We start from the raw sequence: 23,961 nt of genomic DNA, 5'->3' as shown, positions 1-23,961 counted from the left end.
TGGTGCAGTGGGTAGTGTCCACGCCTCTGAGCCAGAAACTCCAGGTCTGAGTCCCACTCCAGGACGTGGTCAAGGAAGGTGCACAGGGAGAGTGGCAAAGGTATTCCAACACAACACCAATGGCAGGCAGGAAGAGCGAGACAGAGTGTTAGTCAGGCTCGTGACAGAGAACATCAGACCTTCCACCATCACTGTCTGTTGATCCAGGCTACAACGTGAATGCAAAAAGTGCATACTGCTATAGGAACTTGGGCAACATACCACGAGAGGACAGAAAGAAAACTACCTGTGCAGCAATTCATTGTCTTAATAGGTCTATTTCTCAACAGTGAAACAATTTACAAACTTCAATAAATATTTAACAAAAAAATTTGGGATACACTGTACAAAACTCAAGAGCAATTAAACTGACCAGCAGCTGTTTTAAGTTTGTCGCTACAGCTGTGCAATACATCAAAACGTTAAAGATGACAATGCTTGCCCACAAAAGAAATTCAAGTACTGCATACACACAGTCCATAAATTAAAGGTTCTTTTAAACTTTCTTTCATATTAATTTGACAAATAAAATACTATTTACAAGACGTTTCCTTCTTCTTCCCTGAGATTGGGCTCAGTCACAGCACACACAGGTTTATGTTTAATAAAAAACAGAACACATGCCTGATCAGAAATGGCTTATTGTTTTTCTTCCTTTTTTTAAAATTCAAGTTTGGCAGGAGTTTGTTGGCGAGAGACAGACACAAGGAGTGGAGGAAGGAGGGGCGGGGCAGATGAGACAGGCAGGAAGAGAGGGGGAAGTGGGGGGCACGCAGGACAGGGACACGAGAGGGAAGACAAGACAGTGCGCATTGTGGGGCAGGGAGACAAAACAGATAGGGATGAGGAGAGGCAGACAGACAGACAAAAGGGGGAGGCAGACAGACAGACGGAGGGAGGCGGAGACAGGCAGAGGGATGGAGGGAGGGGTAGGTAGGGAGGGAGGGGAGAGATGGGAGAAGAGGGGGAGAGACAAGAGAAACTGCAAAGAGGTATATATCGGAGGAGTTTTGGTATAGCAGACAGTTTGTGGTAATCCATAGGGATTTCTGGGCTGCCAGGTGAGTGTTTTTTTTGGTCGATGTTTGAGCTGGCTGGAAGCCAGGGTAGCGAGAGGGGGTTTGAGAATGCCACACGAAAGAAATTCAATTCCCTGCACGTACTGTCTCAGGCCCAGAGAACAGAGTATCAAGGTACCTTCCACATGCATCCTAACTAGCACACAGACTTGCTTCTTTGAAGAGACGGCATTCCTTTTCACAGGCTTGCTGAGAGAAACTAAGACCTACAGCATCAAATTTTTTTTTTTTTGCACATTTTAAGATTGCTCTGCACGTTTTCTGAAGAGTTACAGGGAATGCTACAGAGAAACTAAACCATTGACTAGCTTGAGAGACAGGGCCGGCATTGTGGGGAGGGTAGTGAAGACACCTCAATAATGACCCTGTAGTAAGTGCTGCCTTCTGAGAGGATCTTTTGTAATTGGACTGATGCAGCATTCCAACCAGTGGCCCCACTTGAGGAGTTTAAGAGGTGCACTCAATCATGACCCCAAATTGAAAAGGCAGAATACACATAGTCCAAACCTTCTCAAAGCTGAACGGAGGGTCACTACAGGTGGTTCACAAAACATTCAAGGTATATGGAAAACTGCTCCAGCCAAAGCCTAAATGGGTTGAATTTAAGAGAAAACTGAAAGTGTAAAAATACTGATAATGGAGTGAAATCTAGGCTGTGCTTGGGAATGGAACACTTCCGTTTTTTTTTGGCACTAAATGTCAGCATCACATTTCTCATGTATATGCAGGAGAACATGAGTGTAACAGGCTGTGGAGCAGTGCTCCCTGCTTGGGTAACACAGTTTTGGGAAGAGCACCACGCTGCTGTTCCAGCGCGGAAGTGCACCCCCCGCCCCCCACCCACCCCCACCATCCCGGTTTCTCAGCCCTCAGTCATGTTGCTGAGTTTCTGCTGCAGGGGAAGAGGTAGCAGTGGAAGGGCACTGACAAAACTCAGTTCGAAAAGTCGAGCCAGTCCAACAACAAATCACAACCCCTCTGCACAGTTTCCCCGCAGGGACCCCTTTCCAACGATGCAAACTGCCACTCTAAAACTTCTCACTTTAAAAGAGGGGGAAGAAAGGTCGGTTTAAGCACTCTTGCAAATTCTTCAACCATTAGGCGGGGAACATACACAAAGTTAGCAGATTTGACCAGCCTGCACCATCACATCAACCACACCACCCCCCCACCAACCCCTAACTCGATGTACGCCAGCTCTAAACAGGTACTGCAATAGGACACCTTCTATCAGTATACAACTGCTTCACGAAACAGACAACTAACACTCAGATCTACGAAATGACCAGGAGGCTCTCAGCCAGGATGACCCAGCCATCGCCTACCAGTCTGACCCCGTTTAAACACTGGTAGGCTCCCGCTTATTGCCAGCGTCAGCCCCAACCCCCTGGGGTAAGACAGAGGCTGGAGGGAGAGCTTTGAAGCTCCAGCATCGGCAGACCCCTTTGACCAAATAGCTGGGCGGAGGGCATGGTGGGGCAGGTGGCGGGGGAGGGTTGTTAGGAAGGGTGCAGCTGTGTTATGTCTCTGCTTTCCAGCCGCAGGAATACTGATGCACGTGGAATGACCTGGTAGGTTTGTGCCTCTTTCTCCCTTTTTTTTGAAGAAAAAAAAAGAAGATAAAAAAGGAATCCACTGCAACCTAGGAAGACTTGGGACAGGCAGGGTCCTGAACTTCAGCCAAAGCGTTCTCGAACCAGCATCATGAGCTTTTTCTTGCCCTTGTAGGTCTGTTTGAGGTTGTCTATAAACTGTGTAAATTGAATGTGCCCATCCTGAGCCATCAGGAAGGTCTCCCGGGCTTTGCTGAGGAACTCAATGAACTCGCTGTAATGGCGGGGGCTGATGTGTGTCAGGCGTGAGTGCGTGGTGCTGATGTACGCATCGATCGTTGCGTTAAGCAGCTGGCAGAGCGGGGCTTTCTCCGTCGACATGAGCTTCCCGGAATTCCTGCGGCCGGGAACGCCAGCCAAGCCCGGGGCGGACATGGTCCACCTCCTCAAAATGTCTGACAACACTGGGGCACACTGGACGCTCTTGATGACCAGCGGCACGATGGCAGCCAACTCGTTCTTGCCCAGCGAGTGGCTCAGCGAGCAGGCCCACAGGACGTCATTGATGGCGGTGTGGGTGTCCTGGTTGTAGGCGACATTGAGGTGGGACAGGGCGAGGCTGGCCATCTTGTAGGCCCGGATCGGGAAGCCCCTGTGCTCCATGTACCGGGCGATGGTGAACAAGTGCGAGTAGCTCATCCCTGTGGAGGCAGAGTCCAAGACAATCTGGTACGCGGTTTCAAAGGCTACGTGGTTCTTTTCGCACAGCGTCAGCGCTGACAGTGCGCAATTCTGAGGGTCCTTCATTGTACACTGGAGTGCAAGTGTCCGAGCACAACTATCCAGTTCCTCACGTTGGGTATAGTCCAAATTCAAGCGCAAAACAGTGGCGTGAGAGGTTACTGTGGCAGCTACTATTGTAGTGGCTTCAGTTGGAGTAAAGAGAGAATACCAATTCTGCATTATATTCATCAAGGCACAGACACCTGAAAGATACAAGAGACAGGCTCCTTAACAAGCAGTGCAAGAGGACAGGTTGCGATTGCTGCCAAAACAAAAGCCTACAAAAATTAACCAATTGCATTTATACAATGCCGCGCATAACCTCAAGGCAACCTGATACTCTTTACAGCCAATGAACTACTTCTGATGTTAGCATTAGCTTTGTCCAATGTACTTGAATGAGTACAGCAAAATGTTTACAAGTCACCCACTTACAGCGCCGTCTTAGGTACAAAGGTACCTAGGTATAGATTGTGAAGTACAAATTCTTCGGGGAAAAATGAAAAAAAATGTCCAGCATTACAGATCATAGAAATAAATTAGAAAAAATAAGTAATTTGTAGGAATCAAGCCAACCAGTGCAAGATACCAGAGTGACTAAAATTAGCATAAAGGAGGTGATGGTTTTGATAATTAAGGGCCACACTATTCCACCAAAAGAGACCAGAGTGATTTGCTAGTCTCATCAGAACGATGATAATAAAGGACAGCCTCAGTACTGCACTGGAAGCAACAGACTTGCAATGTATCTGCAACGTAAGTGAAACCGACACCACTCTTGCTCAGAGCCACAATAGTGACCGCAGAAGCAGGTAACATCTCTGTCTTGGAGGGAAAGCATGAAAGTCCCAGTTTACATCTGGGTGGCCTCCAGTGAGCCAGTGTCACAATTAATTACAATATCGCTTGGTTCCATATATAAATACAAGCCAAGGCCTCTTGATGAAGACTGTATGCCCAGCACAGCACACCCAGCTTTTTATATGAAGTACACATTAGTTGAACTGCACAGCTCTAAGCAACAAACATACATGAATTGCCATTCGAGAAGAAGCAGCGACCATGGAACCGCGCCTCAGTGACAGAATAAACAGCATGCTGGAGAAATGATGTAGTAATATCATTGGACTAGCAATTCTGGAGTTAAGGCTAATGCTCTGTAGACACGGATTCAAATCTCAAACTGGCAGCTGGCATGAGATTGAGAGAAAAAAAGGATTTAAATTTAGTCTCAAGCCCCCAGTGAACTGGCATAAAGCCCACCTGGTTTACTAATACTCTTTTAAGGGAGGAAATATGCCGTCCTTACTTGGTCTGGCCTACATGTGATTCCAGACCCACAGCAACATACTTAATCACAGAATCCCCGGAGTGCGGATAGAGGCCATTAGGCCCGTGGGGTCTGAATCTACCTTTCGAAGAGCATCACACCCAGATCCAGAGCCAGTGCCCCATCCTATTCCCGCAAGCCTGCATTAATCATGGCTAACTCACTTTGCTTGCGCATCCCTGAGCACTATGGATAATTTTAGCACGGCCAATCCGCCTAACCTGCGCATCTTTGGACTGTAGGAGGAAACCACAGAACCTGGAGGAAACCCACACAGACACGCGGGAGAATGTGCAAACGCCACACAGACCGAACCCGGGTCCCTGGCGCTGCGAGGCAGCAGTGCTAGCCACCGAACCACCGTGCTGCCTAGTTGCTGTTGACTCTTAGCTGTCCCCTTAAATGGTTTAGCAAGTTTCGGTTCAAGGGCTGTTAGGAATGTGTAATAAGTGCTGGCCTTGCCAATGATACCCACATCTCATGTAAGAATGTATTTTTAAAAACATGTTACTTACCAACTTCTGTAGCACAGCTCACCAACCAACGGACCATCTCACGACGTCGCCAGTTCATAGTAGACAGAGTCATTCTCATGACCTGTAGACAGGAAGAACATCCAGTCAGGGTACAGTAAGGAGGCATTGCAAGTTCTGGTCATTTAAACATGACAGGCGGATCTGCTAAAGGCAACTTCATTCAGTTTCCAGAACATTAGCCTTTTGTGATGCTAGATGCAATGCACAAAGGGTCTCTACCACAACCAGGAAAGACTTGCTGCAGAGCACAGCACCAGGGTGTCTGCGAAATGAGACTGAGGCTCACCTCCCACAAGACGGTCTTACTGCAAATCGTACAGCTGAAAAGTAAGAGTTGAACAGAGGCTCCACAATAAACTGCGCCCCTACCACAGATCCTTAAAATATCCAGGGATGAGTGAGCACAGCATACAAATGCACAACAAGCAAATTAACATGTACAGACAAATTCAATTCCTCAAGCAAACAGCTTCACTACAAAGTGATACCTTCAGCTTCATTCAGCATGGAAGTGTCTCAAAAAATCCTGACAAAATAATGTTACATGCAGAAAAGACAGACAGGGATCAGGGTTTAATGGAGAACAGCTCTGCACTTGTTCTGAGGTACAGCACAAGACTGCTCCCTGCAGCAGCCACTTTTCTGCACCTTGCAACACCTACAACCACCTAAAGGGTTTGAAACACAGCACAAATATTGTGTCTTGATTAGTTTCAAGTTCACTCCGATTCATTTAGTCTCAGTATTGCTCTACACGGTGCTTGGAAGATCCTCAAATTAAAAGCATACAGCAGGCCACAAGTTGAAGTTGGGAAATGAACACGTAAAGCAACCTGGATTGCGTAGGGAGCTCCAAGTTGGTGTTGCTAGCAGGGTTTCAAAAAACAAACTTCATCACAGCAGGATAGTAACTGAGGGCAAGCACAGGTTGGTCATTGATCACAGCTACAAGAAATCAACCTACAGCAAAAGTCTCAGTGATGTCCCCATCCCTTCAAATTAAATGTTGGTTTTTATAGCTTTATATTGGCAAATCCTTTTCAATGTGAAGAAAGGCAATAGGGTTATATTAAGTCATCTTTTCTAACCTCCAGATTCGATTATTCTAATACTCTTCCAAATTGACTTCCACCTTACATTCAATGTAATTTGTGACTCATCCAAACTCTAGTCCCTTTTACCCATAGCTCACGCACACTGACAGAGGTTAATAGAATCATACAGTACAGAAGAGACCCTTCGACCCATTGAGACTGTACTGCCATTCTAATATTCTTAGCCTGGATTTCCAAATCCTCCCATGACATCACCTAACACATCTCCATAATCTCCTCCAGTTCCACAACTCAGACCTCTGCACTCCTCCAATTCCAGCCTCCCAAGTAATCCCAATTTTGACAGCCTCACCTTGTGGAATGGGACCTTCAACAGCTACAAGCTCTGGAATTCCCTTCCCAAAACTGTGCTTCGCTTCTTTAAAGGTATTTCTGAAAGCCCACCTTTGCGGACAAACCTTTAGTCACCTGTTTTAAATCCCAAACAGGGATTTGGGCCAAACACTGCACACTTCAACAGAATGCTGCTGTGAAGTGCCTCAAGATATCCTACCACATGAATGGCACTATAAAAATGCAAGCTGTTAGGATAATGGGAAATAATGCGTCAATTCCACACGTAGTTCTACAGTAGAAATTAAACGGAGGATAAAAATGGGAGATAGGTTTCTTTTAAAATGCTGAACTGACAGTGAACTGACACAAATACAATAATATTAAAACAGACCCACCTGTAACCCTAGCTCCAGGGATACATTGAGGAGTGTAATGTCAGGTGCAGAATTTGGTGGCGTAGCTGTTTTGCAAGCATCCTGTGCTAGCTTGTATATGAGTGACGGAGAATGAATATTCTGTTGAATGGATTCCAAGACCACTCTCAACCACTTTGGGTCTCCTGCAACAAAAGGGAAATATAATTTGATCGAACTAGCCAGGAGAAAGCAAGAATACTTGTGCAGAAGGAGCCTGAATTGCAGCCTCTGGCTCATTTATCACTCAGCTCCAGGTTTTGTCTAGAAACACGATATATACACAATGAACTAATCGGAACTGGTGGCCAGCTCTGAACAACTTGCTCAAGAGTCACAACTGGTATTGCATTCTTACAAGGAGGACTTTATCAAAATAAAAATTAAAGAAAAAATTGTTAAAAGAATGAAAAGAAAGGGGAAGAGAATTTAAAATGATTTACCACAAGTAATTTCCTATCACAGGTGCTGTGGAAATTGAATCTATAAAGCAAACTAGTTTTAAACACTAGAAACAGATACTTTATCATACAATAGAACCTCTACAGTGTGGAAGCAGCATTCACTGAGTCGACACCAACCCTCTGAAGACCATCCCACACCCCCTAGCCTCTCCCCGTAAACCCTGGATTCTCCCCCGGATAATCCACCTAGCCTGCACATCACTGGACACTATGGGCAATTTAGCATGGCCAATCCACCCTAACCACCACATCTTTGGACTCTGGGAGGAAACCAGAGCACCCAGAGGAAACCTACGCAGACACAGGGAGAATGTGCAAACTCCACAGAGACAGTTTCCCGAGAGTAGAACTGAACTGGCATCCATCATGCTGCAAGGCAGCAGCACTAACCACTGAGCCACTGTGCTGGCCATCTTGCCTCCAAGACATTGTATTTTCCCAAAAAAGGTGCAAGGAACTCCAGGTCAGGTGTATGACGAGCTGAACTGTGCTACAATATTTAGTATCATCGGAAGCAAGGGATATAAACAAGCAAATGAAAGGACAAAAAGTTCATAGTGAAAGAAGTATTCCCCTGAATCGCTGAGTGGAATTTGGAAGAGCCCTGAGGCTGCTTATTACCAGCCCTCTTGAACATAATGAAACTATAAGGCACAAGAAGATGGACATTAAAAAAGGTAAGGACGACTGACTTCCCCCCTCACCCATTGAGCAATTTAATCACTTCTAATTTGCCCTGGAAGCAAAACCTCAAGATTATCCAGAAACCAAACAAAGGCCGCAAGACTATGACAACTCCAGGGCAGAGACTTGAACAAAGGTGTTTTTACTTTAAACAGGATGATTAAAAAGCAAAAGCAAATATAATTTCTCGGGAGAACTTGAAAATGACAGAAGCTGAAGTGGAATTAGCACATATCACAGCTGGTGTTTTCATAAGCTCAGTTTTCAGGAAACCATGAATTTCAGAAACAGTTTTGAAAGCAGGTCCAGTAAAAGCAGGGGTCTTCCGGTAGAATGCTTGATTGAGAAACACTGGGAAGAACAGATTCATGAGGAAGGGGAACAGAGAGTCTGAAGTGAATAACTGACACACACAATTGTGCAGCTCTCAGCGATACCGATCTGTATTGTGTAAGCTAGTTCAGCTACTCGATATTATCAGAGTACTTTTCATAACGACATGGCAATTATAGTTTTCCAAAAATTTTCCGATTGTACCAACAGGTGGCCTTGTTGGAGGTCGGGTAACATAGTCAATTTGTTTAGCAGTTTCCTTGACTGACATCCTTATGCTCTTCCTCCAATGATCCATCCAGTGGCGATTAAGTTTCACACCTTCAGCATGGATAACACGCCCAAAAAGAACTTTATTTATCATTTTGATATTACTTAAGAGTTCTTACTCTTCCAGCTGATTCAGTCCTAGTTCTTCTCCACCCAGTTTGCCCTTGGGATCCTTCTAACGCAGTGCATTTCAAAGCTGTTGAATTTTTTTTTCCTATTAGCTAAATAACTGTGGATAACATAGATATGAACGAATGAACTAGGTGATGTAGGCTATTTGGCCTTGAGCCTCTTCTATCATTCAACAAGATCATTTATCCTTGTGTTTGGGTTTCAAATTCCACACTCCCAGATATCTAAAAACCTTAGATTCTCATTCAGCAAGCAAGTCAATTTACCTCCAACTTAAAATATTCAAAGGTGCACTCCCACCGCCTTCCGAGGCAGAGTGCTCCAAAGTTACGCAACTCAAAAAAAAAAAATCTCTCTGGAACTTTGTCCAAAAAGTGCAACCAATTTTTTTTTTTTGAATAATTAGAAGTGGCTCAGTGGTTAGCACTGGTGCCTCACAGCAGCAGGGACCTGGATTCAATTCCACCCTCGGGTGAGTGTCTGTGTGCAGTTTGCTTGCTCTCCCAATGTCATCTTCCCATTTCAATGGGCTGTACTTAGGGATATGTAATTGTTGTAATATGTACGATGTCACACGTTTGGAACAACATTGTGGTAATCACTGTCATGGCTGCTGGTTAGCAGAGACAGGATGACAGAAACTACAGTAGCAACAAAACACAGCTCGAAGATCCACAGAAAATAAACATAAAATCCAGATAGTTCAGACTGGTGGCACGGTGGCTCAGTGGTTAGCACAGCTGCTTCACAGCACCAGGGACCCGGGTTCAAATCCACCCTCGAGTGACTGTCTATGTGGAGGTTGCACGTTCTCTCCATGTCTGTGTGGGTTTCCTCCGGGTGCTCTGGTTTCCTCCCACAGTCCAAGGATGTGCAGGTTAGGAGGATTGGCCATGGGAAATGCAGGGTTACAGGGATGGGGTGGGGTTGGGTAAGCTGCTCTTCGCAGAGTTGGCGCAGACTCGATGGGCCAACTGGCTTCTTTCTGCACTGCAGGGATTCTATGATTCTAAGTGCCCCTTAGTTCTCAACTGATCCACAAGAGGAAAACATCCTTTCCACATCCCCCACTTTAAGACTAGCCACTTTTACCTCCAGTGAAAACAAGCCCAACTTGTTTTACCTATCTGAAAAAGGCAACCACTGCGTTCCAACTGTGGAAATTACATTAGTTCAGCAACTACATCCTGAATTTGAGAGTGTGACCTTTATACATTGAAATTAAGTTCAAAAATGTAGCTCAGTGGGTTTAAATCAGGCAAATGAAGCATCAAAAGAGGCAACCAGTATAGGCAGAAGCAACATTCAATTTGGTCTTGGCTTACTTTAAGATTGTGACCTTTCTTGTTAAAATTCCATTTTGGTTAACTTTCCTAGACAAGATTTGGGAGGAGAAAGTTTTGAGAAAATATTTAGAAGAAATTTGTTTAACCCCAGGTGAGCAAGACGACCCTTACATTTTTTGTTTGTTTTACATGGTCACTGCTTTTAAAATGAAGTCCAGAACTGTTTCTGTGCAGTAATACTCAGGTGCCTGCTGATGGCACTCATGATTATTTTCTGAGCAATTTGCAAGTAGTGAAATATCAGCAGCTGGTTGCAGCCACAAGCGGAGGCCAAAATGGCTCCATTGCAAATAGAAGCCAATAACTCATGTCAAAAGCATCAGTTCTGGCAGCAAGGACTGCATTCCTGCATCGTTACATCTAGCAATTGAAATTCAACAAACATGGGGACCTTGGTGACTACAGGAATTCAGTTGCAGGAAGTTCCTTTGTGGAATGAGTCAGCCCAGCTCAGAAGGAGCGTGCCAAAAAGTTGGGAAAACTTTGCATTAAAGTTAGACTTGAAAGTAGCATCTTGTTCTTAAAAAAAAAAGGAAGAAAACCCACTGGAAATGCACAGATCAATCATTGTTCAAAGAAAACAGCAACAGGAGTAGGCCATTCGGCCCTTTGAGCCTGCTCCACCATTCAATGAGATCATGGCTGAAATCTCAACTCAGTCCCCTGCTCCCACTATCTCCCCATACCCCTTGACCCCTTTATCCTCATGCATGAAGTAGAACTCTTTCCTGAAAAGATATCATGCTCTGGCCTCATATGTGTTCTGTGATAGAGAATTCCAACGACTGACCACTCCCTGGGTGAAGACAGGTTTCCTCACCTCAGTCCTAAATGGCATTTTAAACTGTGACCCCTGGTTCTGGACTCCCCAGTCATTGGGAACACTTTTCCTGTCTCGTCCTGTTCGAGTTTTATTGAACAGACAGCACCTGACCCACAAGGAACTCAAACACGTAACTGCTCTGACGTGATGGTATCTTGAGTTACCTTTCGCTGCTGTTAACATGGTGGATGCTAACTCGCACTGTTGAGTTTCAAGATGGCCGAGGATGAACCAACGCGGGTAGCGGCTTGGATCCACTAACGCGACGAGGTGCGGGTGAGAGCCATCACCTGCTGGTGCCATCGATTCCAGCACTGGTAGCCTGGAAGGGGATCATAAGTAAAAATGAGCAAGGGGACCTCATGCTGAGCAGTGGGCTCCCTATCCAACTCATCATCGACCAGAACAACAAATTATAAGCAATTAGAAAAGTCAGGAACTCCTTCATGCCAAAATAAAAGACAAAATTTACATAAAAATTCGAGAACCCGTTCCCCACGACACCATTGTAGATGCTACAGAGCCAATTAAAATTTTCAAAAAACAAGATCAATATATTTTAGTTGAGTAGGGCCCTCAAGAGGTAGGAAGCAAAGGCTGAAGTTGAAGTATGTAGATTAATGGGGGAACAGGCTTGAGGGCCAGAATGGTTTGCTCCTGCCGCTACGATCCTTTTCCACTACTTGTTTAGAGAATGCGCTGTGTTTCACATAATTCTGTAGCACCTGTTACCTAATGCAGCACAGTCACAATGCACTGTGCCAAAAAACAGACTGAACATCTACGATTACCAGAGCTACCACTGTATCCTCAGCCCTTGGGCTATAACTGTGCTAGTATTGGAAGCGTTGCCTCTCCTTCCTGCAAGGATGGCTCTCGATCACCACCAAATGGCTACCCCAAACATCTCCAACCATAAATTCTACCTTACCACACTCTTTTCTTCCTCAGTTACTAATTCACAACATTCCATGTACGTGGCCCCATTAATCTACACCAGCCCATGGGGTCATGCAATTAACGACAACATAGCCCAGTACACCCCACTGATGAGAACGCAAAAATCCCTAAGATTTTTATTCTCTTCCATCCTTAATCTGAAGAACCCAGAAATGATTCTAAGATGACCAGTGGTGTCCTAGAATAACCTGAAGATTATTAAACACCTTCAAAGATCTAAGGATGGCCCGAAGCACTTCATAGCCAATTACGTACTTTTAAAATATTATACATTATTATATGCAATTTACTCAAAATTCCCACTAACGGAAATACGATAAACCAGACAATCTTAGTAAAGCTGGTTGAGCAACAAAATATTGACAATGACACCTGGAAGAGCTCTTAACTTTCACTACCTGTCTTGGGACCTTACACCAATTCAAAAGGTACACTTCCGACAATACAGCACTCCTTCAGTACTACAATGAAGTTGCAGACTAGATTTAATATTCAAGACTGGTAGGGGGAAGTCTGCCCTGACTCCAAGGACAGCACACACTTTGATTCAGTGGTACTAGTTGGAGTCAGAAAGTTGTGGCTTCAGATTGTCAATGAGCCTCAAACAGCAGTAACACGACCACAACATTTCATCCTGCCAATGGTTTGCCCAGAATTTGGCCTTAAACTACAGGGAGAGGTTGAATAGACTGGGGCTATTTTCCCTGATGCATCAGAGACTGAAGGGTGACCTTAAAGGGGATTATAAAATCAAGAGGGGAATGGATAGAGTGAATAGCCATGGTCTTTTCCCCAGGATAGGGGAGTCCAAAACTACAGAGCATAGGTTCAAGGTGAGAGGGGAAAAGATTTTCACAGAGAGTGGTGCGTGTATAGAATGAGGTGCCAGAGGAAGTGGTGGAGGTTGGTACAATTACAACATTTAAAAGGCATCTGGATGGGTATATGAATAGGAAGGCTTTAGAGGGATATGGGCCAAATGCTGGCAAATGGGACTAGGTTAATTCAAGTTATCTGGTCAGCTGGATGAGGTGGACCAAAAGGGTCTGTTTCCATACTTCACAGATCTGACTGACTCTAAACTGCATTTTAGAGATTAATACCAATATTGTCACCCTCCGAGCTTAATTTTAAAATCACTAACAGAGTCACCACAATCATTGGAAGGGGAGCGTAGAAGGATGCTAAGAAAGTACAATTATAATGCGAGAACTGAGAGCTTGTACCCATCAGGGAAGGATGAACAGGTTGGATTTTTTCTCTTTGTCGCCGAGAAAAGAAGTGAAGGCTGAGGGTGATCTATTACAATCAAAGTCTTCAAAAATCTTCGACAGCATGGAACCTGCTTCGGTGCCATGTATCCTCTACAGCACCAAGAAAGCTTTCACACGGCAGAATGTCTCAGACTAGTGCCTCAACAAGCAGAAGAAAAATACACTTGCGTCAGCTCTTTGGAAAGTTGTGGTTCAGAGGGAAGCCTGCTGGACTAATCAATTAGTTAGGTCTGTGGTTAGCACCGTTAAGTCATAAAGCTACTGAATTTGTTCAGGTGACCGAGCAAGGGAACCCACAGATAAGGAGAAGAGTGACGTCCCATGAGAGAAAAAGTTTTCCTCATCTCACCAGCCAACTCCCAGCCCACATTCTTTTGATGCAACTGCAGTGGCTCACCACAACAGGTGCCTAACTCATCACATGGGCCCACCCCTTAGAACATACTATGCACTGGTCTCTGAAAGAAAAAAAAGTCGCACGTAAATTAGAACCATCACAGAACACCCAGTGAGAGCGTGCTTGCGCGTCGGAGGTGACTCACTGACCAATATATATATTCTGCATATTTCCTGCTCAAGAATAGCACACTCTTGCAACAGGCAAATGAGTGCAGGGAGATCTTTTGAAAACAAGAACCGTACCAGCAAACGGTCTCCTTCAAGATGTGAGATGAGGCTTTGCAGCAAGAACTTTGGTCAAAATCCCCCACCCCTAAGAAATCTTCATTGTGCTTTGGATAAGTGCAAAGCCCACACTGAGGTGTACTTTCCACCTCCTTATGGCTTAATTAAGTACACTGTGAATCAGGATGGAAGTTTCCAGGCCGAGATCTTTGTGACGGCTTCACAGCGATCCTTTGAGCAACTTTAGAAACACTGAATCATAGAATCCCTACAGTTTGGAAACAGGCCCTTTGGCCCAACAAGTCCACACCGACCCTCAGAGCATCCCACCCAGACCCATCCCCCTGCAACGCACCTAATCAACACATCCCTAAACACCATGGGCAATTTAGAACATAGAACATAACAGCGCAGTACAGGCCCTTCGGCCCTCGATGTTGCGCCGACCTGTGAAACCAATCTGAAGCCCATCTAACCTAAACTATTCCATTATCATCCATATGTTTATCCAATGACCATTTAAATGCCCTTAAAGTGGGCGAGTCTACTATTTTTGCAGGCAGGGCATTCCACGCCCTTACTACTCTCCGAATAAAGAACCTACCTCTGACATCTGTCCTATATCTATCACCCCTCAATTTAAAGCTTTTTCCCATCGTGCTAGCCATCACCATCCGAGGAAAAAGGCTCCCACTGTCCACCCTATCTAATCCTCTGATCATCTTGTATGTCTCTATCAAGTCACCTCTTAACCTTCTTCTCTCTAACGAAAACAGCCTCAAGACCCTCAGCCTTTCCTCATAAGACCTTCCCTCCATACCAGGCAACATCCTGGTAAATCTCCTCTGCACCCTTTCCAATGCTTCCACATCCTTCCTATAATGCGGTGACCAGAACTGTACGCAATACTCCAAGTGCAGCCGCACCAGAGTTTTGTACAGCTGCAACATGACCTCATGGCTCCGAAACTCAATCCCTCTACCAATAAAACCTAACATACTGTACGCCTTCTTAACAATCCTATCAACCTGGGTGGCAACTTTCAGTGATCTATGCACATGGACACCGAGATCTTTCTGCTCATCCACACTACCAAGAATCTTACCATTAGCCCAGTACTCTGTACTCCTGTTACTCCTTCCAAAGTGAATCACCTCACACTTTTCCGCATTAAACTCCATTTGCCACCTCTCAGCCCAGCTCTGCAGCTTATCTATGTCCCTCTGTAACCTGCAACATCCTTCCGCACTATCCACAACTCCACCAACTTTGGTGTCATCCGCAAATTTACTAACCCATCCTTCTACGCCCTCATCCAGGTCATTTATAAAAATGACAAACAGCAGTGGCCCCAAAACAGATCCTTGAGGTACACCACTAGTAACTGAACTCCAGGATGAACATTTCCCATCAACCACCACCCTCTGTCTTCTTACAGCTAGCCAATTTCTGATCCAAACCACTAAATCACTCTCAATCCCATGCCTCCGTATTTTCTGCAATAGCCTACCATGGGGAACCTTATCAAACGCTTTACTGAAATCCATATACACCACATCAACCGCTTTACCCTCATCCACCTGTTTGGTCACCTTCTCGAAGAACTCAATAAGGTTTGTGAGGCACGACCTACCCTTCACAAAACCGTGTTGACTATCCCTAATCAAATTATTCCTTTCTAGATGATTATAAATCCTCTCTCTTATAATCCTTTCCAACACTTTACCCACAACCGAAGTAAGGCTCACTGGTCTATAATTACCAGGGTTGTCTCTACTCCCCTTCTTGAACAAGGGGACAACATTTGCTAGTCTCCAGTCTTCTGGCACTATTCCTGAAGACAATGACGACATAAAGATCAAAGCCAAAGGCTTTGCAATCTCCTCTCTAGCTTCCCAGAGAATCCGAGGATAAATCCCATCCGGCCCAGGGGACTTGTCTATTGTCACACCTTCCAGAATTGCTAACACCTCCTCCTTATGAACCTCAATCCAGTCTAGTCTAATAGACTGTATCTCAGTATTCTCCTCGACAACATTGTCTTTTTCCTGTGTGAATACTGACGAAAAACATTCATTTAACACCTCTCCTATCTCTTCGGACTCCACGCACAACTTCCCACTACTGTCCTTGACCGGCCCCAATCTTACTCTAGTCATTCTTTTATTCCTGACATACCTATAGAAAGCTTTAGGGTTTTCCTTGATCCTACCTGCTAAAGACTTCTCACGTCCCCTCCTGGCTCTTCTTAGCTCTCTCTTTAGGTCCTTCCTGGCTAACTTGTAACTCTCAAGCGCCCTCACTGAGCCTTCACGCCTCATCTCTACATAAGCCTCCTTCTTCCTCTTGACAAGAGATTCAACTTCTTTAGTAAACCACGGTTCCCTCGCTCGACCACTTCCTCCCTGCCTGACAGGTACATACTTCTCAAGGACACGCAGTAGCTCTTCCTTGAACAAGCTCCACATTTCAATTGTGCCCAGCCCCTGCAGTTTCCTTCTCCATCCTATGCATCCTAAATCTTGCCTCATCGCCTCATAATTGCCTTTCCCCCAGCTATAACTCTTGCCCTGCGGTATATACCGATCCCTTTCCATTGCTAAAGTAAACGTAACCGAATTGTGGTCACTATCACCAAAGTGCTCACCTACCTCCAAATCTAACACCTGGCCTGGTTCATTACCCAGTACCAAATCCAATGTGGCCTCGCCTCTTGTTGGCCTATCTACATACTGTGTCAGGAAACCCTCCTGCACACATTGGACAAAAACTGACCCATCTGAAGTACTCGAACTATAGCGTTTCCAGTCAATATTTGGACAGTTAAAGTCCCCCATGACAACTACCCTGTTACTTTCGCTCCTATCCAGAATCATCTTTGCAATTTCCCATGGCCAATCCACCTAGCCTGCACATCTTTGGACTGTGGGAGGAAACCGGAGCACCCAGAGGAAACCCACGCAGACACGGGGAGAACGTGCAAACTCCACACAGACAGTCACCAGAGGGTGGATTCGAACCTGGGTTCCTGGCGCTGTGAGGCAGCAGTGCTAACCACTGAGCCACCGTGCCACCCTATTGCCGAAACACGTTTTCAGGAGGCAACATAAAACATCAGGTTTCCGTGCAGCTTCGTGTAATCAGGTGTAAACCTGGTTCCTCATATGTTTCACCTACCTCATTGCTCTCAGTGACACTTTGTAAGCCAAGTCAGGATCATGAAGCAGGAGAGCCTTGAACAAGTATCTTGCAAAAGTGTGCATTGGAACACTCTCCCGATGGACGACCTCGCCCAGACCACTGAATGGACCTCCTGAAGGAATACAAGTCATCAGATTAATTTTTGTTTTCTGAAGAGAAAAATGGATAGATCCTCCTGTTTTAAAAAAATGGTGCAGTGTTGGTCAATCTGCTTTTTCAACAAGCTGATCCAGAGCACAAAACAAAATCTGAACAGTATACATCAAGGCAGGCCCAGTTTCACTCACTGGGCATTGCGAGTTTGATCAAAGTTGACAGTGGGGCATAAGTCAACTTCAGCCTTCTTGGGCTGGGGAACAGAAATAAGTAAAGCGCAGAGATAACAAGGTGTAGAGCTAGATGAACACAGCAGGCCAGGCAGCATCAGAGGAGCAGGAAAGCCCGAAACGTCAGCTTTCCTGCTCCTCTGATGCTGTCTGGCCTGCTGTGTTCAGATTCTCCAGCATCAGCAGTTCCTACTATCTCTTAGTAAAGCGCAGACTTTGTTTTGCAAACACATGCTCCCTGGTCAGGAGCAAAAATACCAAACGATGGCCAAGTACATGCTTACTTAGCCTCCACTGCCAAATAGCTTGCTCATGAAGCTTGTGTATAAGGCAGACTGTTTAGATCAAGCACAGGCGCTGCAACGACAAAATGATATCTTTGACGGGGAGGTAAATACCTTCAGGAGATGAATGCTACTTTTTCTTAGGTCCAATAGGACTTTTTAGAATCATATGGGACACAACAATCAACTTTCTCCCTCCACAGCTGCTGCCAGAGCCTGCTGAAATTTTCCAGCGCGTTTTTTGAAATTTCAGATTTCCCATATCCATTGTTCTTTGTATTTTCAGAAGAATAATTTGTTTCTGTGCATAGTTAATGAACTGTTGACTATTAGTGACATTGCATGTCCACCAACAGCAATGGTCAAATGCCTTTAAGCAAAGGCAACTTCTCACTAACTGCCTTTAAACCTCACTAGATAGCTTCAGTTGGATTTGGAAATTTAGAACAGAAATCCATTTATAGGGTTCCCTCCAGGAAAATTTTGCAATATTTGGCATTAAGAGATCTTTTTACGTCTACTGACCAAACAGTGGAAAATAGTCACTCTGCCTTACAACTCCTGCAGTGCAGAAGAACAGCCACTGGTGCCTGTACTGGGTTTCTGTTTTGCTACAGAGGACACAATGCTGTTTAGACCAGTATGTGGTGAGCACACTGTACTCCACAGACAAAACATGGAGAGGCAAGATTATATCTACAAGTTAATGCTAGCCCCAAATCTAAATCAAATGGATCAACTCATGAAACGGGTCGGCAGGGGGTGGGGGAGAGAAGAAGTCAGAGAGAGAGAGCACACCGTGCGTATTGTGTTTCCAAGTTGTACTTAAACTTTGCCGCACCAAACAACCACGCTCTCTGCACTGCACTAATATGTCAGTGTGGTTAATAAGTAAAGGTTAACTCTTCAGTGAGTTTCTGGTTGCGTAACGGAAATTTTGATACAAATCAGGGGCACTGTTTCTCCTACAACACTGCACAGAAGAATGGAATTCTCCACTGAGTTGGAGGCGGATTGCCCCCGCGCCCAAATCTCCACTTTACACTTCAGTATGCAAATTACTGGGGCAAACTGCAGGAGCTTGTTAAAATCTGCATTAGATCTACAGTACAGGATGGTTTCCTGACAAGAAAAACAAACATCTCAATTGCTACACCTTGTTATCTCAGATTCTCCAGCATCTGCAGTTCCTACCACCTCAATTGCTTTCTGGAAAAGTTGTTTTTGCTAGATGTTGTAGCACAAGTAGAATAGAATAGAACTGAATAGAATCCCTACTGTGTGGAAACAGGCCATTTGGCCCATCAAGTCCACCCCATCCAACCCACCCCATCCCTGGCATTGAGCACGGTCAATCCACCTAACCTACACATCTTTGGACTGTGGGAAGAAACTAGAGCACCCGGAGGAAACCAACACAAGCACAGGGAGAGTGTGCAATCTCCAAACACAGTTGCCCAAGGATGGAATTGAACCAGAGTCCCTGGCGTTGCAAGGCAGCGGTGCTAACCACTGAGCCACTGTGCTGCCCTTAATACAAAATAAATTGATCTGACCAAGAAGCGAACTCCTAATGAGCCTACTCAACATTTAAGAACTGGGACGGGTTATAAGAATTATGAATCTGCTTCGAGCCACAAATGGAGAGAGCAGAAAAAACAAGTTATGTTGAAAGCCCAGTTCCATTCTGAAAGCTTAGGAAGACAAGAAAGGACAGGAAAAGCTTGGCTAGTACATGCAGTCAGTGCACTGCTCACATCACAATTCCAGCAAATCCTTCCTCAGCTCATGGCAAACATCTTGGGATAAAGACAAAAACTCGACGTCAACTTAGGGAGGAAAAGAAAATCCAAACTCCTCTTACAATACTCTGCTTTTAACGATTTCTATACCAGTCAACTGCATTGAACTGTAAGATATGTAAGACTTTTTGTTCAAGACAATTATTAATTATTTTCTCCAAAGATTCGTTAAACTTGTAGCTTAGTTGCCTCAGGCAATGTCCAGTTCATCACCGACAGAGCAGTGGGCTATTTTATACGATGTACAACCTGAACTCTTGGCAATAACAACAGGCCCCGGCACTCTGGTTTAAAAGGAAGACAAGGTGAGTGAGGACTCCTGATCATTACCGTTTGCAGGTGGCCCCTGGGAGAAACAGGTGCGCATTTGCCTTGTAGCAACATGAGCAGGCTTGGTTGGGGTGTGCATTGCCATATGCAGTCAAACAAGCTGCTCACCATCTCACCTGTGAGATGATGCTAAGCAACAACGGGGGTGGAAGGGAGAAGAATTCTACGATTATATAAAAGAAAATCAATCAATCATTCTTACCTTCCAGCAGTAAAAGCGTTTGTTTACGCAAAACTTGAACAAGCCGCTCATCAAATTCCATTTGAGACAGCATCGATACAAGTTGTTCTTCATTCCGACACACCTTGTCCTGGGCATAAAGTCCCTCTGGCATTAACCTTTGCTGTCCTAACCCTATTAGTGCCACCTCAAGTGCAAGGGCATAATAGGACTCTCCCGTGTTACTGCTGCCAGGAATTGGAAAGTGCTGATAGACTGTCTTCCTAATATCACTTATTGAATCTGAAAAATAATCAAAACATCTGATCTATATACAGGTCAAACATTTTAAAAAAAACAAAAAAAAATCAGCAAGTATGTTTTTAGATATGGGAAGCAAAAAGGGGAATATATATGTATCATACATAAAGACACACAGAAGAATGCAAGCATTGATAACCGCGATGATTAAGGGTTTGTGGCTTTCACAGGAAAACAAAATATCGATGGAATCCCCTGGACTGGTAAGATTTGTAGAATCCCATGGAACCAAAAACATCACGCATCATTTCTTCAGTCACCATTAATCAGTGGCTCAGAGAATGATTCACTCTTCGCAAAATACGTTTCAAGATTTAACACCTTGACTTTGAGCATTAAGAAGAGCATCATGCAGAACTTGTTTTGGGCTTTCCCGACTGAAAATTTAAAGCGGAGATGCAAACAACTACATCATGTTGGCTCATCTGAGTTTTTAAAGCGCAGAAGACAATCAACTCGATTTGCAAATCATTACATTCCTCACACCTGCTGTATTTCATGTTAAACTCTCTTTAACTGCTATTGCAAGCAGCTGTACAATGGACAACCTGAAGATTAGGGGTTATGGGGTGCTTATAGCCATGTTACAGAAGAGTAAATTACAGAAGAAACAGAAACCATATTTCACAAAAATATCAACACAGCAGCATGGTGGCGAGCACTGCTGCCTCACAGCACCAGGAAACCGAGTTCAATTCCACCCTCTGCTGAATGTCTGTGTGGAGTTTGCACATTCTCCGTGTCTACGTCAGGTTTCCTCCGGTTTCCTCCCACAGTCCAGAGATGAGCAGGCTAGGTGGATTGGCTGTGCTAATTTGCCCATAGTGCCCAGGGGTGTTTAGGTTAGGTGGGTTAGACATGGGAAATTAGGGAAATGGGTCTGGGTGGGATGCTATTCGGAGGGTTGGTGTGGACTTGTTGGGCGCAATGGCCTGTTTCCACACTGTAGGGATTCCATGAAGTGCCTGAATCATTTGTTACAAATAAGACTTAACTATGCAAAAGAGATAGGTCACAATGACAGTTATAATCCCATTCATTGAAAAGACTAAGGGTAATCAGGATTTGGTTACACTGGATCATCTTTGTGGAATCTGGTGGATGCACTACAGTTGGAAGCACGACTTCATCTCAGTTTTTTAAAAAAGTGATCCAATATACAACGGATTCAGCAGTTACCACTCACTAGATGCTCAGCAGGTTCATACCAAGGCAAGTGCTACTGAAGCATGTCTTACATTGTATTCATGTTCAGCCAGCATGATCAAATTAATTCATGTCATTTCGACAGCTTGTGCGTTCTAATAAGATTGGAATAAACGGATGTCAAAACTTCTACTGTTTTGATTTGTAATGCACCAATCACCTTTCAATTCCACAGCATTAACATGACAGTGGAGTTGCAAACACCATTTTCTTAGGCAACTAATAGCCTCCTTTGCTTCTGCTGGCTCCTGAAGTGGTAGCCCAACCGAGGGTAGCACCCCCACTGCCTTGTCTACAAGCACGTAATGGCACAGAACCACAGCCTCATCTTTAAAACGGGATTTCCTGAGAAGAAGCAATTGGAATATTTACCAGTGAACAACACAGAGCTGTCGTCCTCCATTTTGCAAGCTTCGAGCAAAGTCCTGCACAAACACCCGACAGGATCCAGGGGATGTCCAACCCAGCCTTCCTGGTTGGAAATGGTGGTTGACCCTTTCTGTAACAGTTCTGAAAAATAAAGCAAAGCCATTAAAATACATACTTTCCCCTGTTGGGGAGCCATGGGACAGAGTCTCTGTTGCTTGTTGAGTACATTATCAAATCTATTCATAGAATGCAAACCAAGGTGGATTTTTCAAAAAATAGAACTGTTTACGAAGCATCTCACTCCATCTCAAACATGGAAAAGTACCATATTGCTCCACTTTGAAAGCAACTCAATTCTTTCCCTCTCATTTCTCTTTGAAAGAAGTGAGAACACTCAAGTCATTTAGGTACACAAGAGTCAATGAACTAGTAACTGAGGAACAAGAAACTTTTCCACTGTTTAAACAAACACCCTACACAAAGTTAAAGATCTTAAATAAAAAAATTTTTAAAAAGTACAAGACTTTTTTTTCAGCTCCCACCACTCCATGGGGAACCCAGCCCATCCTCCAATTCACTACAGTAGCTTGCATCCCTTTTACCTTTCTTTTGCTGCTTGTACATTTCCAGCTGACGTCTTTTCTGCAATCGGAGTGTATTGACAATCGCAATAGCCAAACGAAGAGCTTCCCGAGGATACCCATGTGATCTCAGTGCATCCACTCTAGCACAAGCGGTTGGTACATGCTCTATATTTTAACAAAAATTACATCCACTGCTGTAAGATTTTTTAAAGATCGGTTACTGCAAATGTTTAACATTGGATATTGGGCTGCTTCAATTTATTTGCACTGAAATCAAAGTGCACAGGATTAAAGGAATGAGGAAAGCAACAGAAGGGGCTTTGGACAGGAAAACACAAGTTACAGCAAGTAATGGAGGTTTCTCAGTTCTTCATTTCAGGATACTCAGAAAAGCTGGGAAACAATGTCCCTCTTAACTAAACCTCTGTTCTCGACTCACTTGCGTGAACAAAATGGAAATACAAGTTTTGCAAGAAAAAACAAAGATTTGCTTCTGACTGGCGCTGGATACTTCAGCTCAGAATGGAAGACAGGTTAAGCCCTACTCCTCCACAACCTTACACACTTAAGCTTTGGACACACTAAGGCCAAGAGAGAAGTAGCCAGGTACTCCCTTGGTGGCAAGTAACCTACACCAACCTGTGACAGGACAAAAATACACAAATTATCAAATATCTGTATTTTGATACTAATTCCATATTAAATGCAATTACTTACTTCTGGAGAACCAGATGTTTCAAATCTTTGCAGTAAGTACAATTTTGCCTCAATCTGTTTGTTTATTAAATAGTCAGCAGTTCAACTGCCTTATATGATTTAGTATCTGATGATGTGACAGCAGAAACAACAAGTATTTGGGATTTGTGTGCAGCCACAGAGGTTTTGAATTAATCAAGGATTAACTATTGATTCTGGCAAACATTTAGCATGGGGTGGGGAAATGGGAGTCATGTAGAATATTCACAAGTCTCAAGTGCACCAATAAAATCAGATAACTATTTCTTATGAAACTGCACTATCACATACAGGTGGTTCCTGAAACACAAACTTCCAGCTTACGAACACTCATGCTCACAAAAGTGATCCCACACAGAGGTTTAAATTTAAAAAGTCTATCTTACGAATGGCTATTTTATATCGTCATGCATGCTGACTCAAGTACAAATTGACCCCATTCCCAACCCAGACACTGCCTGTACAAGTTGCCAGCAACACCATCATCAGTATCCTTAAAAATAAGATTTATTTTAAGACAACATCCATCATCCTAGGAAAATTTCTCTCCTACAGCAAAGCAAGGCAACTAGCAAGCATGGTTCTTGACATTCTCTAACAGCAAGTTAA

The 23,961-nt window shown here is 44.3% G+C and overlaps 1 protein-coding gene across 2 annotated transcripts in view; it reads right to left on the bottom strand.

The window, feature by feature from the left end:
* Positions 1-301: 301 nt before the first annotated feature.
* LOC109938234 (zinc finger SWIM domain-containing protein 4-like) overlaps positions 302-23,961 on the bottom strand; it is a 106,837-nt gene continuing 83,177 nt past the window's right edge. For both annotated transcript variants that reach the window (XM_048618051.1, XM_048618050.1), the window contains exons 8-15: positions 22,636-22,782; positions 22,037-22,174; positions 20,180-20,440; positions 17,212-17,347; positions 11,341-11,498; positions 7,107-7,270; positions 5,300-5,381; positions 302-3,657 (exon numbers count right to left, since the gene is read on the bottom strand). In XM_048618051.1, coding sequence (XP_048474008.1) covers positions 2,795-3,657; positions 5,300-5,381; positions 7,107-7,270; positions 11,341-11,498; positions 17,212-17,347; positions 20,180-20,440; positions 22,037-22,174; positions 22,636-22,782 — 1,949 coding nt within the window. In that variant the 3' untranslated portion in view covers positions 302-2,794. The remainder of the gene's footprint in view (positions 3,658-5,299; positions 5,382-7,106; positions 7,271-11,340; positions 11,499-17,211; positions 17,348-20,179; positions 20,441-22,036; positions 22,175-22,635; positions 22,783-23,961) is intronic.

The sequence above is a fragment of the Rhincodon typus genome, chromosome 38 (genome assembly GCF_021869965.1).
Source record: "Rhincodon typus isolate 14 chromosome 38, sRhiTyp1.1, whole genome shotgun sequence".
NCBI classification, from domain to species: Eukaryota; Metazoa; Chordata; class Chondrichthyes; order Orectolobiformes; family Rhincodontidae; genus Rhincodon; species Rhincodon typus.
The sequence above is the reverse complement of the archived record's forward strand: the minus strand, read 5'-3'. Positions and strand labels throughout refer to the sequence as shown.